The sequence below is a fragment of the Ranitomeya imitator genome, chromosome 3 (assembly GCF_032444005.1).
Source record: "Ranitomeya imitator isolate aRanImi1 chromosome 3, aRanImi1.pri, whole genome shotgun sequence".
Lineage (NCBI taxonomy): Eukaryota > Metazoa > Chordata > Amphibia > Anura > Dendrobatidae > Ranitomeya > Ranitomeya imitator.
In genome coordinates, this window is record NC_091284.1 from 713,067,012 (window position 1) to 713,085,448 (window position 18,437).

The 18,437-nt window shown below is 43.1% G+C and overlaps 1 protein-coding gene across 4 annotated transcripts in view; it reads left to right on the plus strand.

The window, feature by feature from the left end:
• The window catches only part of HDAC7 (histone deacetylase 7), a 579,208-nt gene that overhangs the window by 530,869 nt on the left and 29,902 nt on the right, over positions 1-18,437 (plus strand). For all 4 annotated transcript variants that reach the window (XM_069758685.1, XM_069758686.1, XM_069758684.1 and 1 more), the window contains 2 exons: positions 15,335-15,384; positions 18,090-18,197. In XM_069758685.1, the coding sequence (XP_069614786.1) occupies positions 15,335-15,384; positions 18,090-18,197 (158 nt within the window). The remainder of the gene's footprint in view (positions 1-15,334; positions 15,385-18,089; positions 18,198-18,437) is intronic.

Genomic DNA, 18,437 nt, shown 5'->3' on the forward strand with positions numbered 1-18,437 from the left:
GCGGATCCGCAGCGGATTTTTCCGCGCAGAAACGCTGCAGATGCGGACTGTGATTTACAGTACAATGTAAATCAATGTGAAAAAAAAAAAAGCTTTGCAGATGGTGCAGAAAAATCCGCTCGGAAACGCTGCGGATTTGAAAGAAGTGCATGTCATGCAGCGTTTCTGCACCCTTCCATTATAGAAATCCGCAGTGGTAAAAAACGCACAAAATCCGCATCAATTCCGCATAAAAACCGCACAAAATCCACGTCAAATCTGCACCTGCGGATTCTGCCAGGAGATGCGGATTTTGTGCAGAAAATTCTGCACCCCATTCCGCAACATGTGCACATAGCCTTATGGGCATGTATGACGCAATGGTGTTGTGGAAAGGAGTCTGAAGATTGTGGTCCCTACGCAAACCATAAGACCTCGCTCACATCAGCGTATAAACCAGACAAGAGTACAATCCAATATAAAATCGAATTGCACTTGTACCAATGTCATTCAATGAGTCAGTGCTGATCTGCAATTTTTTAGGTGGAATTTGGATGAGAAAAAAATTACAGCATGCTGTGATGTCTGCGATTATCGGACAAGACTTACCAATGCAAGGCAATGTGTGTGAGAAGAAAAACGGATGGCACACCGAGCATGCATATGCTGTAATTTTTTTTTTTTTCTCGCACACATCTCAAAGGAACCAGAAAATTTAATCAGCCAAGTACAGTAAATTCACAGTCCGAACCCTCAGAATAGATAGATGTCCTGTAGACATTTAATGTCACAAAGCCACCTACAAATTATTAAACTTGCACACTTTTAGTACCTTTCATGTGGCACTAAAGTGTGTTTAGTCTTATTTAACATAATAATGTAGTAATTAAAAACGACGTGGAGTCCCCCTTTCCCCCCCCCCTATTTTTGATCACCAGCAAAGTTAAAGCAGACAGCTGTGGGCTGATATTATCAAGCTGGAAAGGTCCCTGGTTATCGTGCCCTTCCCAGACTAAAAATACCAGCCATCCCAGAATTGGCGCGTCACATGAAATGTGCCAATTCTGGTGCTTTTCCTGTCTCTTCCCGATTGCCCTGGTGCGGTGGCAATCGCAGTAATGGTAGTTGGGGTTGATTGCAGCTGTGATTTGTCAAAAATAACAGCTGCCATCAACCCCTGGGGTTAGTAATGGAGAGGTTTCTATCAGACAATCCCATTACTAACCCAGTAATCAAAATTAAAAACACACTCACAGAAAAGAATACTTCGAGATAAGACTTCTCCACAATATCCCTCATTCACCAGTTTTTTGAAAAAACAACAAACCCATGCAGATCCGCCGTAATCCAATGAATCCGAAGTAGTTCTGAAAAGGATACCTAAAAAACATTAAAGGACTGGAATAAAAATAAGAGACAGTCCCTTGTTCACCAATTTATTGGATAAAACGGTTCCCACGCAGATCCGACGTAGTCCATGGGGATTCCGGAATCCGACCCTTGCGATTGTGAATAGCAGTAAGTTACGTTTCTGCTATTCACAGGCGCTCAGCGAGACCCGGCTGCTCTGAACAGCAGTAATGTCAGTAACTATACCGATCATCTCTGAGACTCCGTATATGATTGCTTTATTAGGTTTGTAAACTAGCTTTAAATTATAGAACCTTACAGTAAAAGATGATAGAAATGCATTGCATTCGGATGTAATACAGATAGTATGTGAGAAGAATCATATTGTACTCGCATGGCACTCGTACTACTTTTCTGGATCAACATCGGAGTGATTTTTTTTTTTTTTTTTATTGCCGTTATACAGATGTGAGCGAGTCCTAAATGTCGGATGTGAACTCGACCTCACAGGTAAAATGGAGCCACATCCCCCTTGATTGTTTGCCAGGCGCTGCACCCTACACCTTGTAGTGGCTGGTCCTGGGACTGCAGCTTTCTTAAGTGAATGGGACTGAGTTGTTATACTAAAATGCGTGGCGTGGTGCCTGGTAATCAGTGATGGAGACCATGTTCCCAGAAATTCACTGCATTTATACACATTCTAGATAGCATGTCAATACTTCTCCCTAACTTTGAATGGATCCAGTAATGAGATTACATATTTCCGGATTTTCAATATGGACGGCTTCTGAAGCATTGACCATATACGTGTTGGACATGCTGGTGATACTGCTCTATTCTATAGGTGTTAAAGTGAACCTGTGAGCAGTTATGAGTTACGGCCATCACCTTTCAGGGCTTATATACAACATTCTATAATGCTGTATATCTGCCCCCAGCCCGACCTGTAAGAGAAGAAAAATAACATTGATTATACTCACCTGCGGGGCGGTCCGGTCTGAGGGGTGTGCTCTTCTTGGTCCGGCGCCTCCCAACCGCTTGGCATGCTGCCCTCCTGCTTGGTCTGTGTGTGACGCGTCACTGCATCATCCACAGTCTCCTCGGCACAGCGCTTCTGCGCAGGCGTACTTATCTGACCTTTTGAGGTAGGTATAATGAAAGTTATTTTTCCTCTCTCACAGGTCGGGTTGGGGGCAGATATACAGCATGAATGCTATATATTAGCACTGAAAGGTGATGCCTGTCTTTTATCGGCCAAACCTGGTGACAGGTTCCCTTTAATGGTAATATTATGTGCAATGATGGTAAATCAATAGACATTACCTACCGCAAACACGAAGGCCTAGCCATATGCATCACAGCAGATCTGTAGCTGTCACCTGTTGTGGAGCTATTGTGCCATTTCGGGTCAGTCCTAGAACAAAACGGGAAGGTAGACTGGTGCACGTGCGTTGTGCTCATCTGTTTTCAGCCTGTGTTCGTCTCTACGGTAATAACATGGCCATCCTTTCACGTTGCACTGTGATATAAACACAGCGCCTGCACAATAACCTGCCCCATTATGGAGCGCTCAGTGTTATTCACATTATCCTCAAAGCTTTCGATTAGCTGAAAGGAAAACAGGCCCGTAATGTCAGCAGAGACGTGAAAATAAATGTCCCGGCTCGCTGGCCGAAAACAAGGATTTCTATTAATACTACATAAGAGCGGCCGCATAAAGCAATGTCCTGCAGAGAAGGAAAACAAGAGTCAGAGATTCCAGACATGGAGGAAAGCAAACAGCATTGTGCCCTCCGCCGGAAGTCCTCCCCGTCCTGTAGACACACATTGAGGGGGCGCTGCAGCAGGACCAAAACACATGAAAAGCATTCGGCGGACTGCCCGGCAACATGGGAGCCAGGGGGACTCCATCTGCAGTAATAGTAGTGTGGGAAATGCCGGTGTGTGCGGACATCTTGTGCACAACACTCATTAGTCACCGATCAGATGCCAGACAGGAGCTAGTTACACATGACCCACCTCATGTCGCCGGGTACGGGCAGCAGTAGTGTTTCACTAGGAATAGGACAGGATAGATTTGGCCATTCACATGTGGTAGATGTCAGCCAGACTTTTGTGGACCACTGTTGTTCCTGACTCCACCATAAATGTGTACGCTCAGATGAGCATCCATGGTGAATTCAAGGATTGAGCATTTTATAATCCAATATTCCTGATCCCTATTTCCCATGCCATCTGACACCAGGGAACTGCATGGAGTCACCCATTCACGTGAGATTATTTGCTGAACTGCTTGTTTGCATTACTTATATGCAATGAGTGCGGCCATGTTTAGGCCATAATCAGATGACTGTTATAACAGTCTATGGCCCTGATTCATCAAAGCTTTTATGCCAGAATTTTGCCATGAAAAGCTTTGAAATGTTGCAGAATGTTGGCGTAATGTGAGGCTGTGCTAAATGTTGGCTTGTTGTGGCATTCTATTTTGTCTAGCTTCGACAAAGTGGGCAGAAGTGGGGCGGGAAAGGGACATGGCAAACCCATTTGTCAAATTCATGGCCAGCAGTGTCGTTCTTGATGCCACAAATCTTGCTCCAGTCCCAGGAGTATGCTGGTCATTTTATGGATGAGTACAGTGCATGTAATGGCCGCAGCTCACGTAACAGTCGCAGATGCCGACAAGCACACGGAGCTGCTCACTGAGACACTCACATCCACAATCTGATCATTGCAAAAAGGTTATTACTGCATTGGAATGAACCTGGCCCATCAGTAAGGATTAGTCAGATCAGCCGTGGCCAATGCTCTGTATTACTGACAGCAATGCTGCGTCTTCACGGTTATTTTCAGAGTACTCTGCTGCCACCATGTGGTTATTTAAAAAACTGTCACCAAACATTATTTAGCTATTTTATTTAGACTTCTTTTGGGAAATCAAATGCAAATTGTCTCTTCAGAGAGGAAGGAGACTAGAACTCTAGCGCCACCTATAGGAAACGGCGACCTATTGGAAGTCAATATCGATATTGACATTAGAATCACTACTTCCAATTTGTGGCGCTAGAGTTTTAGTCCTTTTCCTCTCTGAAGAGACAGTTTGCATATTTCCCAGAGGAGCATTGCATGGCTTCCAAGTCTCCTTACTCTGACATGCCAGGTTTGGCTTGTCACTTTCCACAAGGAAAAATGTTACCCCATAGAACCCATTTGGGAAATCACCATGATAATTACAATATGTCATATTGTTCAGTATTTCTCTATATAGCTTTCCTTTACTCCCTATATCCGATCACTCACTCGCTCCTGTCACCTGCATCTTAAAAACATCTCCAGAATCCGACCTTTTCTCACCTTTGAAACTGCTAAGACTCTTACTGTTGCTCTTATTCATTCTCGTCTGGACTACTGCAACTCTCTTCTGATCGGTCTCCCTCTTTCCAAACTTTCTCCTCTCCAATCCATCTTAAATGCGGCAGCCAGGGTCATATTTCTGTCCAGCCGCTTCACCGATGCCTCCATCTTGTGCCAGTCATTACATTGGCTACCCATTCACTACAGGGTCCAGTATAAACTCATCTCTCTCACCCACAAAGCTCTCCACAGTTCTGCACCGCCTTATATCTCCTCTCTCATCTCTGTCTATCACCCTACACGTGCCCTCCATTCTACAAATGACCTAAGACTAACATCCCCCGTAATCCGAACCTCGCACCTCCGTCTCCAAGACTTCTCTCGTGTTGCGCCAGCTCTCTGGAATGCACTTCCCCAGACGATCAGACTGATACCTAGCCCCGACCTATTCAAGCGCGCTTTAAAAACCCATCTCTTCAAACAAGCCTACCACATCAACTACTCAGTAAACTAACTTTGTCCTGTTCCTTAGTTCCAAATATTATCTGCATGCGAATCTGCACCCTACTATTCATCTGTCTCCACACCCTCCATGCACATAACTGCACTTGATACTTGACTATTGCACTTAAACACACGGGCTGATGACCGGATCATGCAGCTTTATATGAAAATCCCTATTTATTATAATTGCCAGACCTGAAATAACAAGCACTTTTCACCTATTGTGTCCCCCCATTTCCTTGTAGATTGTAAGCTTGTGAGCAGGGACCTCACCCCTAATGTCACTGTTTAAATTGTGTTAACTAGTACTGAATTTATTGTCTGTACATGTCCCCGCTTAATTGTAAAGTGCTGCGGAATTTGTTGGCGCTATATAAATAAAAATTATTATTATTAATATTATAGCTCCACTTTGGTAGGAGACAGATTTATTTGACTTATATTTTACATTTTTTTGTATTGCAAAATTTATTTTTATATTTATTTGCAAATAAATGTAAGGAACAAAATATGGATTTATCATTTCCTCCACAGTGTTACAAAGTCTCAAAATTTGTCACCAAGGCTACTTAGACAAGATGTTGTGACTTTTTGCCATTTTATCCCTTGCTTTTTCTTATAAGTGGACATGGCTTAATAACGTTGACTTGACCAACATCGCTCTATAAATGTAGTATATTGTGTGCCAGAACACTGGTATAAGTTGTATGTATGATGATTGGCAGAAATTGTAGCTGAAATATATGGAAACTTATAGCTTGCATACATTTCATTTACTGACGCATGGACCAGTTTAAAGATTCACAAAGTATATTAAGAGGCGTTCGCCGCTAAATAAATTTACAGCTCATTCCAGCAGGATTTTGGTTCAGAACTGAGTTATCAAATGCCAATCTTAATAAATCTCCCCCAATAATTAAAAGGCTAAAATAACACAAGTCCATGACAACGTTTAATATGTTCTGACTTCCTAAAGGTTCTCAACTTAGGAGAGTATTTTTTGTGTTTTTGCACCATACCAATAAGCCCCAATATCTGATAATTTAGCACTTTTTATTTAAGGTTAAAGTAGTATTCCCATCTCCAAGATCCTATCCCAATATTTAGTAGGTATAATACTAATAATATTAGCAAATACCTTCATTTAGAAATGTAGCATAGTTTTTCTGATTAGCTATGTCTGCTTCCTCATGTGCAGGCATTGCGGCAGCTTAGGTATCCATGGTTACGACCACTAAAATAATGTCAGTGAGCTAGTTGCTAGTGGTCGTAACCATGGATACTTAAGCTATTGCATTGCCTGCACATGAGGAAAGAAACATAGTGAATCAGAAGAACTATACTACATTTCTAATTGGAGGGATTTGCTAGTATTATTATTACACCTACCACATATTGGGAAAGGATCTTGGATGTGGGAATGCCTCTTTAAGGCTGAAATATATGCAACTGTTAATCCAATAACGTGAAAAAACACAACACGGCTTACTGAAAGGAAATCATTGATGTGCCAAGGTTCGAACTTGCTGTCTGTCAAGTGGTGTTATGTTGCAGTGCCAAACACAGCCTGTGCTATTTCTGGGCGAAAACGGTCATATAACCCCTGTAAATTATGAAACCCTACGAAAAATAACAACATTAGTTTAACTGGAAGGGCGCCCAAGGTTTGGCACATGCCAAATTGTGTGTTTTGTTTTTCCACTCTGACCAATTCAGCAAATAAACTGTAATGGTGCAGAAAAATGTACAAAAACAACAAATAAGCCAAATTTAGCGGTATTCCCTGCAGATGTTGTGTAGCTTTTACAAAGTTACGGTACAAAGGATGTGCAAACTTTTGCAGAAGATTAAAAGCGATCTATTTAGGGCCCTCGTAGACTTTTCTGAGCGCATACTGTGCCCTTATTGTATACAAAGGCTCACATTTTTATTCTCTCGTGGATTTCATTTGTGTCTTTGAGAAATAAAAATCCAATACATTCTTTAGGTAGGAGCATTGGGGCAGAATATGGGGCTGCAAGGAGCGATGCTATGGTAGCCGCGTGCACGAGCCTTTACTCTGCTGGGTCTGTGAATCCGGACAATTCTCCAAAAATATATTTATTTTTAAAATTGCTTTACAGTTTTGTTTTTTTTTTCGTTCTCCCTTTTTTTACTTTTTACTTTTATGTGCTTATTAATAACCATATTAGTCCTGCGAATGTTAATAACGCACATAATATTTACATGTGGCTGGAATTTTCCCTTATTAAAGTTCATTAGTGGGAATTATATTTTTCTGTAAGCCGCACTGATTAGTGACCTGGAGCAAAATGCTGCATATGGGAAATGAAAGATTAGACACCACTCGGTGTGCTGCAGGGGATGGACCTAATTATACTACATCCTCTGGACTAATGTCTTGGGCATCCATTTCTCAGCATACCTACAGTACGTGTGTAGCAGAGCAGAGCTCGTCAGCGCAACATATCGAGGCATTTTAATGTCGCCACATTGCGATTTTGGACGCACATCACGTTGGGCTCTATACTTCAAATCTGGACCTGGCTTTGTCGAGTCTTATATTGTGAGCGATTTATTATTGGTGCCGTATAACACGGACGACGATCGCATCACAGTGCGCGGACTGGCTGGTGGCTCACCTGAACGTGACAGCTGTGTAGAAATACATTCTGTAACGCTCGGGTCAGGAGAGCCACCAGCCAGTCCGCGCATTGGGATGCGATCATCTCCCGAGTTATACGGCCATCTGACTGCACCTTAAAACCTCACTTAGATGTCCATTTTTTTTTTTCACGTACAGTGGCCTGTAAACGTTTGGTCACTGCTGGTCAAAATTACTGTTATTGTGAATAGTTAAAGATGAAATCCTCTCTAAAAGGCCTAAAGTTAAAGGTGACACATTTTCTTTTATTTTAGGCAAAAAAAATTCTTTTATATTAAAAATTGAAAAAAGGAAAAGGGGCCAATGCAAAAGTTTGGAGATTTGTGTGCTCAGTTATTTTTGACCAAGACCTTAATTAGCCTGTTTGGGTTGTGGCTTGTTTGCTATCATCATTAGGAAATACCAGGTGACGCAAATTTCCCAACTTTATAATAACCCAGCCTCCTCAAATCATGTGCCCAAAACAGCAGCCAGGGGTTCTTTTAAGCAGCTGCCTAGCGCTTGGAAAATGAAAATGGTGGAGGCCCGCAAAGCCGGAGAAGGCTATAAGAAGATAGCAAAGCGTTTTAAAGTTGCCCTTTCCTCAGTTTGAAATGTAATTAACAGACAGCAGGAACAGTGGAGGTCAAGATAAAGTCGGGAAGACCAAGCAAAATTTGAGTGAGAGCTGCTCGTGGGATTGCTACAAAGGCAAATCAGAACACCCGCTTGACTGCAAAATACCTTCAGAAAGATTTAGCAGTGTCTGGAGTTGTGGTACATTGTTCTACTGTTCAGAGACACCTGCACAAATATGGCCCTCATGGAATAGTCTCCTGCATTCTTACCATAAATTCAGAGTCAGAAGTATGCAAAAGAACATCTAAACAAGCCTGATGTATTTTGGAAACTGTGGACCAATAAGGTTAAAATAAAACTCTTTGGCAACAATGATCAAAGGTATGTGTGGAGAAAAAAGGGCTCAACATTTCAGGAAAAAAACATCTTGCCAATCATAAGGCATGGGAGTGGATCAATCATGCTTTGGGGGGGGTTTCAGCCAATTACACGGGAACATTTCACGGGTAGAGGGAAGAATGGATTCAATGAAATTTCAACAAATTCTTGATTGTAAACATAACCCCATCTGTAAAAAAGCTGAAGTTGAAAACGGGATGGCTTCTACAAATGGATAATGATGCTAAACACAAGTCAAAATCCACAATAGACCACCTCAAAAGGTGCAAGCTGAAGGTTTTACAATGGCCCTCACAGTCCCCTGATCTGCACATCATCAAATCTGTGGCTAGATCTCAAAATAGCAGTGAATGCAAGACCATCCAGGAATCTCAGAACTGGAGAATTTTTCCATGGAAGAATGGATGAAAATCCCTCAAACAAGAGCTGGAAGACTCTTGGCTGCAAAAAGCGTTTACAAGCTGTTACTTGCAAAAGTGGGTGCTGCTAGGTACTAACCATGCAGGGTGCCCAAACTTTTGCATCAGCCCACTTTCCTTTTCGTTTTTTTAAATGGAAAAAAAATGGAAAAAAATATATATATTTATTTTTTTGCCGAAAATTCAACGTTAATGTGTCATCTTTAACTTTAGGCCTTTTAGAGATCATTTTTAATCTTCAACTTACTTAACTGTTCACAATAAAGGTACCGTCACACATAACAATATCATTAATGATATCGTTGCTTTTTGTGACGTAGCAACGATATCGTTAAGGAAATCGTTATGTGTGACAGCGACCAACGATCAGGCCCCTACTGGGAGATCGTTGGTCACTGAGGAAAGTCCAGAACTTTATTTCATCGCTGGACTCCCTGCTGACATCGCTGAATGGGCGTGTGTGACACCGATCCAGCGATGTCTTCACTGGTAACCAGGGTAAACATCGGGTTACTAAGCGCAGGGCCGCGCTTAGTAACCCGATGTTTACCCTGGTTACCAGTGTAAACGTTAAAAAAAACAAACACTACATACTTACCTTCAGCTGTCTGTCCCCGGCGCTCTGCTTCTCTGCACTCCTCATGCATCCTTTGTCAGCGCCGGCCAGCCGGAAAGCACAGCGGTGACGTCACCGCTCTGCTTTCCGGCTGACCGGAAAGTGCAGAGGAAAGCAGAGCGCCGGAGGACAGACAGCTGAAGGTAAGTATGTAGTGTTTGTTTTTTTAACGTTTACGCTGGTAACCAGGGTAAACATCGGGTTGCTAAGCGCGGCCCTGCGCTTAGTAACCCGATGTTTACCCTGGTTACCGGGGACCTCGGGATCGTTGGTCGCTGGAGAGCTGTCTGTGTGACAGCTCTCCAGCGACGCTGCAGCGATCAACATCGTTGTCGGTATCATAGTAACATAGTAACATAGTTAGTAAGGCCGAAAAAAGACATTTGTCCATCCAGTTCAGCCTATATTCCATCATAATAAATACCCAGATCTACGTCCTTCTACAGAACCTAATAATTGTATGATACAATATTGTTCTGCTCCAGGAAGACATCCAGGCCTCTCTTGAACCCCTCGACTGAGTTCGCCATCACCACCTCCTCAGGCAAGCAATTCCAGATTCTCACTGCCCTAACAGTAAAGAATCCTCTTCTATGTTGGTGGAAAAACCTTCTCTCCTCCAGACGCAAAGAATGCCCCCTTGTGCCCGTCACCTTCCTTGGTATAAACAGATCCTCAGCGAGATATTTGTATTGTCCCCTTATATACTTATACATGGTTATTAGATCGCCCCTCAGTCGTCTTTTTTCTAGACTAAATAATCCTAATTTCGCTAATCTATCTGGGTATTGTAGTTCTCCCATCCCCTTTATTAATTTTGTTGCCCTCCTTTGTACACTCTCTAGTTCCATTATATCCTTCCTGAGCACCGGTGCCCAAAACTGGACACAGTACTCCATGTGCGGTCTAACTAGGGATTTGTACAGAGGCAGTATAATGCTCTCATCATGTGTATCCAGACCTCTTTTAATGCACCCCATGATCCTGTTTGCCTTGGCAGCTGCTGCCTGGCACTGGCTGCTCCAGGTAAGTTTATCATTAACTAGGATCCCCAAGTCCTTCTCCCTGTCAGATTTACCCAGTGGTTTCCCGTTCAGTGTGTAATGGTGATATTGATTCCCTCTTCCCATGTGTATAACCTTACATTTATCATTGTTAAACCTCATCTGCCACCTTTCAGCCCAAGTTTCCAACTTATCCAGATCCATCTGTAGCAGAATACTATCTTCTCTTGTATTAACTGCTTTACATAGTTTTGTATCATCTGCAAATATCGATATTTTACTGTGTAAACCTTCTACCAGATCATTAATGAATATGTTGAAGAGAACAGGTCCCAATACTGACCCCTGCGGTACCCCACTGGTCACAGCGACCCAGTTAGAGACTATACCATTTATAACCACCCTCTGCTTTCTATCACTAAGCCAGTTACTAACCCATTTACACACATTTTCCCCCAGACCAAGCATTCTCATTTTGTGTACCAACCTCTTGTGCGGCACGGTATCAAACGCTTTGGAAAAATCGAGATATACCACGTCCAATGACTCACCGTGGTCCAGTCTATAGCTTACCTCTTCATAAAAACTGATTAGATTGGTTTGACAGGAGCGATTTCTCATAAACCCATGCTGATATGGAGTTAAACAGTTATTCTCATTGAGATAATCCAGAATAACATCCCTCAGAAACCCTTCAAATATTTTACCAACAATAGAGGTTAGACTTACTGGCCTATAATTTCCAGGTTCACTTTTAGAGCCCTTTTTGAATATTGGCACCACATTTGCTATGCGCCAGTCCTGCGGAACAGACCCTGTCGCTATAGAGTCACTAAAAATAAGAAATAATGGTTTATCTATTACATTACTTAGTTCTCTTAGTACTCGTGGGTGTATGCCATCCGGACCCGGAGATTTATCTATTTTAATCTTATTTAGCCGGTTTCGCACCTCTTCTTGGGTTAGATTGGTGACCCTTAATATAGGGTTTTCATTGTTTCTTGGGATTTCACCTAGCATTTCATTTTCCACCGTGAATACCGTGGAGAAGAAGGTGTTTAATATGTTAGCTTTTTCCTCGTCATCTACAACCATTCTTTCCTCACTATTTTTTAAGGGGCCTACATTTTCAAGGGAACCTGTCACCCCGTTTTTTGAGATTGAGATATAAATACTGTTAAATAGGGCCTGTGCTGTGCGTTACTATGGTGTATGTAGTGTACCCTGATTCCCCATGTATGCCGAGAAATACATTACCAAAGTCGGCGTTTTCGCCTGTCAATCAGGCTGGTCTGGTCAGGTGGGCGTGTTCACAGCGTTCTTTTCTTCCCCAGGTTTCCGTTGGTGGCGTAGTGGTGTGCGCATGTCCAAGGTCCGGATTCCCTGTGCCCACGTGAAGACACAGCGCGCGATCTGCGCTGTCATTCCTTTCATCGGTGCGGGCGGCCATCTTCCTGGGGCCGCGCGTGCGCAGATGTAGTGCTCTGCTGCACGGGGCTTCAGGAAAATGGCCGCGGGATGCCGCGCGTGCGCAGAAGAGATCGCGGCGGCCATTTTCCCAAAGCCGAGATGCAAACTCGGCTTTGGGAAAATGGCCGCCGCGATCTCTTCTGCGCACGCGCGGCATCCCGCGGCCATTTTCCTGAAGCCCCGTGCAGCAGAGCACTACATCTGCGCACGCGCGGCTCCAGGAAGATGGCCGCCCGCACCGATGAAAGGAATGACAGCGCAGATCGCGCGCTGTGTCTTCACGTGGGCACAGGGAATCCGGACCTTGGACATGCGCACACCACTACGCCACCAACGGAAACCTGGGGAAGAAAAGAACGCTGTGAACACGCCCACCTGACCAGACCAGCCTGATTGACAGGCGAAAACGCCGACTTTGGTAATGTATTTCTCGGCATACATGGGGAATCGGGGTACACTACATACACTATAGTAACGCACAGCGCAGGCCCTATTTAACAGTATTTATATCTCAATCTCAAAAAACGGGGTGACAGGTTCCCTTTCAGTTTTTATTCTTTTACTATTGATATAGTTGAAGAACAGTTTGGGATTAGTTTTAGTATCGCTGCAGCGTCGCTTAGTGTGAAGGTACCTTAACAGTAATGTTGACTAGAGGTGGCCAAACTTTTACATGCCACTATAAGGGCAGATGCAGATGAGTGTAGTGTTTTTCTCAGAGAAACTCTGAGGAGAACAATTGCAGCATGCCTGAGTTTGATCCGATATTGGGAATGCACTCCGCCATGCAAGTGAACGTGTATGTGGGAAACATCAGACCGCACTCTGTCATCTGAGTGCAGTGTGATTTCCACAGACTGAAATAGAAGACTTCCGGCACAGGAATCCTTTTTCAGTAAAAATTCTTTCTTTCTTTAAACATCTTCAGCAATAAAAAAACAACATCATGGGGAATCCCCCATAGGCCTGACGCCTTTCGGACCCAGTAAAAACAGTCCTTCCTCAAAGGCCTGAAAAGGGATTCCTGTGCCGGAAGTCTTCTATTTCTATTTGCACACATGTGGTAGTCAGCCACTGATTTCCAAGCACGGATGGTCTCAGGCCAGTCTCGCACGTCCAGATAATTCCGGTGCCGGAATTATCCGTGTCCGTGTGCTCCTGTGGTACATCAGTGTGGCACACGTGTGCCGACTGGGTACCACACGGAGCGTGCAGGAGACAGCGCTAGAGATAAGCGCTGTCCCCTGCATCTGGTGCTGAAGCGGCTATTCATATCTTCTCTCCAGCAGCGTTCGCTGGAAAGAAGATATGAAAAATCCTTTTTTTTTTTTCCTCGTGTATGAGCGGTCACGTGGTGCCGCTTATTACAGTAATGAATATGCGGCTCCACCCCTATGGGAGGTGGAGCTGCATATTCATGACTGTAATCGGCGGCCCCACGTGACCGCTCATACAGGAGAAGGTGCGGCGAGGACAGGACGCTGCGAGGGAGCCGGTGAGTATTTTAGTAACAGCGGGGGGGGGTGCACAGGGGGTGGGAGGGGGGTGGCGACGGGGATCTTTAATTTTAAACACGAGGACAAAAAAAAAGGATTTTTCATATCTTTCCAGCGAACGCTGCTGGAGAGAAGATATGAATGGCCGCTTCAGCACCACGTGGGGGGGACAGCACTTACAGTAGCGCTGTCTCCTGCACGGCACACGGACTGCACACGGACAGCGTCCGTGTGCGGTACATGTTTTACACGGACCCATTGACCTTAATGGGTCCGTGTAATCCGTGCGCTCCCACAAACGCTGACATTTCTCCGTGTTTTGCACACGGACACACGGTCCGTGAAAACACACTGACATGTGCAGAGACACATTGATTTCAATGTGTCTACGTGAGTCAGTGTCTCCGGTACGTGAGGAAACTGTCACCTCACGTACCGAAGCCACTGACGTGTGAAACCGGCCTCAGGTATATTTTGGTGAGCGAAGTTTTCTCTTCCCATTTCCACAGACTGACAGAATGGAGAAGATGGAGAATTTTTTTTTTCTCCATCTCCTCATCCCAGAGAATCGGATCACACTATGGTGCCACTTTGATCAGAGTGTTATTTGCATAGTCGACCTGATTTTCTCAGTTGACAAAAAATATGCTCGTCTCCACCTAGTCTTATTGTTTTTCTCGAGTAGAACTTGTACCCATTTTTCTTTATGGGGTATGTTCACCTCTTTTTCTAAGGACTATGTCTGTTTTTAATCTCAATCATGGATCAAACTCCGACATTCAAATCAATGAGTCCGTGAAAAAAACAGAAAGCACATGGCTCATGCATCTGTGCGTCATATGTTTGCTGTCATTTTTCCACTATTTATCGCGTCAGAGAAGTTTGGAATTTTATTTTCAGCATAACAAGAAAAGCCGGATGCCAAATTGTTGGTAAATACGAACACAAGGCCAAAAAAATGAATGAATATCTGATCCATCACATTGATAAAAAATAATCTCGCGTGCAAGAAAAAAAAAACGATGTCTAAATGAGGCATAACTCCTAAATTATCAATGAGTGCACTAAAAAAATTTTTAACAAAAATTCTTACCCCACATTTCTATGTTGGTATTTTCCTCTATAAATGACTGCTGCTGCAGTTACATGTAGATGAATAAATTCTTATCATTTTTTAATGCTGTAATGAAAATTAGGTAACCGCTGACTTCTTGTTGGTCTTTGGCTTAGACGCTGCAGACAATCTGAATAGTATAGCTGCAGAGTAAAGCATGGGGGAAGAATAGAGTAACAATCTGAATTTATGATAATTTGGATATTGAACCATCCCAGGTTTCATTAACCAGTACAACAATCTTTGATTCTAGCTGTGAACTAATGAACCTGCGGCACTAAGCAGCCAAACAGCCAGCACTATGGCACATAGCGGCACAACTCAAGGTCGATAGATGAAATGTGATCACTGTGTCTGCATCATATACTGACTTATGTAACTTTACTGACAGCTCTGGTCTTGTTTCCAGGCATTCTGTCTCAGAGGATGTTTGTCATGCTGCCATGTGGAGGACTTGGGGTGAGTACAAATCAATAAAAATGTATATTGTACCTGTGACACTTCATGGCTTATTGTAAGGGTGTAACATAACTGATCGTGAACATCCCCAGAGGCCCTTCTGCATTTCTCCTCCACCGTGGCGCACCTCCTAATTTCCCAGTGTGCAAGGAGTTATAAAGATATAACTCATAGGGTCATATCAGTCATATTTCTCTCCTTGAGTGTAAGTTTCAAGATTTCGATGATGATGGTTGTTTTCAGAAGCCCTGAAAGTCGGGTACTGCTGCTCTATATACTGTATATAGTTATCTTATCCGGCTACATTTATTCTCCAGTGTCTGAGCAGTCTATATCTGTGTTGATTAATGGGGTTGTCCTAAAATAAGAAAACAAACACACATCTACCTGATCCAACTACTCACCGTATTGCCGGTGTCCCCTGCCAGTCTTGTGGCTTCCTCTTCCGGGGCGTGGGAATATCGGGTGACTGCTCCAACCAGTCTGCTGCCAAATGGTCACTTTACATCTGAGCCAGAAGAAAGTCTCTTACCTCTTTCATATGGTTAATACAGAATACTTACCAGCGGCAGTATGGAGGAGACATTGGCATCCAGTAGGTGTGTGTGTTTTTTTTTTTTTCACATTTTAGAAGCTCCAAGTGGTATTTTTAAATTATCTTTACATAGTGAACATACCTTTTTAAGTATCTGTACGTAAGCCATATGCAACTATGTCCAAAAAAAGACACCTAAGTCTTTCTATTGCGCAAGTCTTCCATGTGGCACTCGGACTGTAAGATGCATCTGAAGACTCCCGCGTTGTAAGCACATGGGCACTTAGCGTGATTCTCTCCTGCTTCTTGTCATTCTTTCACTCTATATTTTTCTCAGATGTGGACACTTCTATATCTCACACAGTTTGTGTTGACAGTTGGGCGCTTTGATGTTCAGCTCTGTAATGTCACACCTCTTTATGTAGAGAGGGGCGTACAGGGTCCCAACTGTCCCCTTTGATAAGAATACAGTTAATGGTATTTTAGAAATCATCCACCTTATCCTGCAGGGATATATGGGATCCTTTCATCTAACACATGGCACATGTGAAGCCCTGAAGACACATTCCTTCTTTCAGGACTGTTGTAAAAGTGAGGTTTCCTTACATCTCAGGCCGGACTTTTAGGATCTCAAGTGAAGGCCCTTTTTCTCATGCCTGGGACCTTAGGCCAGTACAGTCGCGAGGGGTTCTTCAGGACATTAAAGACGCACATATAAGTTCATGTACAATGGGAGTCCCATCACTGATTCACCCATCTTGAGCAATGTGCCAGGCCATCTAAACCTCAGGGGATGATTGAGTTAAGGCCTCACACATGTGTTTGATTATCCCAGAATCCCCCAGGTTTTTCCGTGTCTCCTTTGTTATTTCCCTGGCGCTGACGCGACTCTGATGAATACAAGATGTTTCACGGGAAATGAAAGAAGAAGAAGAAAAAAAAAGATAAAATAAATTCCTTTCCAGTGCGTTTATTTCTAAAATCAAACCATAATTGAGATCAGAGGCACGGGCAGGCACAGACTCTCAAACTCCAGCCTCACCCAAAATCATTAAGTGTTTTATTCATAAGCACTTGAGGTCCTGAGTCTGTTCATCCTCCAGTAATACTCTCAGGCGCTCTTGGGTTAGGTTACCAGGTGACATGAAGAAAATACATTTCTATGCATACAAGTTTTTAAAATAATCTAGAACTGGATGTGAATATTTCCGAAGAACAACACCGACATTTTTCTCATTGTCGTAGTATATATATCGCTGATATGGTTTGTTATACACATAGTCCATGTCTTCTGAGAGAAATCTTATTACACCTGTTATCACACATTTTAATATGATCAGGTGCCGTAGGGATCAATTCGGTCTCGATTGTTAGTTTTTGATACAGAAGATCATTGTTGGATGGCACCAAAGCTTCATTACATGGTCAGTGTCATAGGCCTTGAGCCAGATTCTTCTTGCTACAATCGACCCTATGTGCTTCCTGGCATGTATACCTTCAAAGTCGTGTAATACAGCTCTTTGTCTTGACTGACCTTAATTTTGCACAAACTCCATTATAACCATTCTGTACGAGGACAATACATTTCTTGACTATTGGTATTCCTGCTCTTCTTGATGGGATCTTGACCCATTGGTGGCAAGAAATGTACTGAAGTCTCAGAGACCAACAGTATGGAGCAGTGATGGTCCTATGCAGACTGCAGAGCTGTGCACATGGAGACTGTATGAAGTACATGGCGTTGTAGGCAGTATGTGTCTGACTGTACATGTATATTCTCTTCAAGATGCATCACTTGCAGATTAGAAAACCTCATAGTATGGCATCAGATAGAAGATGACCAATTTGGACCATAATATGATATCGGTCTACGCTGTTATAATGAAGAATCCTGCTCACCAAGATGAGTTGAGCGGTTTTTATTTGCATAACGCGTTTCAGTGCTGGACTAGCATTTTTTTTTCAAGTGAAAAAGACAATTGTGTAGCACTATGCAATTGTTTTATTCACTTGAAAAAGACGCTAGTCCAGTGCTTTTAGGGGGCTTTGTAGAAATCAATGGCCTTATTGTGGTGGTTCATAGTCTATCAGTATTGTGGCTGCTGCTATATTAATCTTTCCCCATGACATTGTTCACCTGCTTCATCATACCTGACCTTTGTAATTACAGGTTGACACTGATACCATCTGGAATGATGTCCATTCCTCAAATGCCGCTCGTTGGGCTGCTGGTAGCGTGATAGACTTGGCATTTAAAGTTGTCACCCGGGAGCTGAAGGTACATAATATGGCGTTTACCCCTGAGTAATATTAACTCGAATAACATGATATTATAGGGTGTCTTTAGCTGTAATAAAATATGAATGGACATTAAAGGGAAACTGTTAGTAAGATCAAGCCACCTCCTCACCAATCGTAGGTATAGGCTTGCAGGTTTTTGACACCTGGCCATCCTCTCTGTTGCTGCTTTCCCGCGTAATTATCGTTTTTATTCACATGTAAATTAGATGTTAAGTGC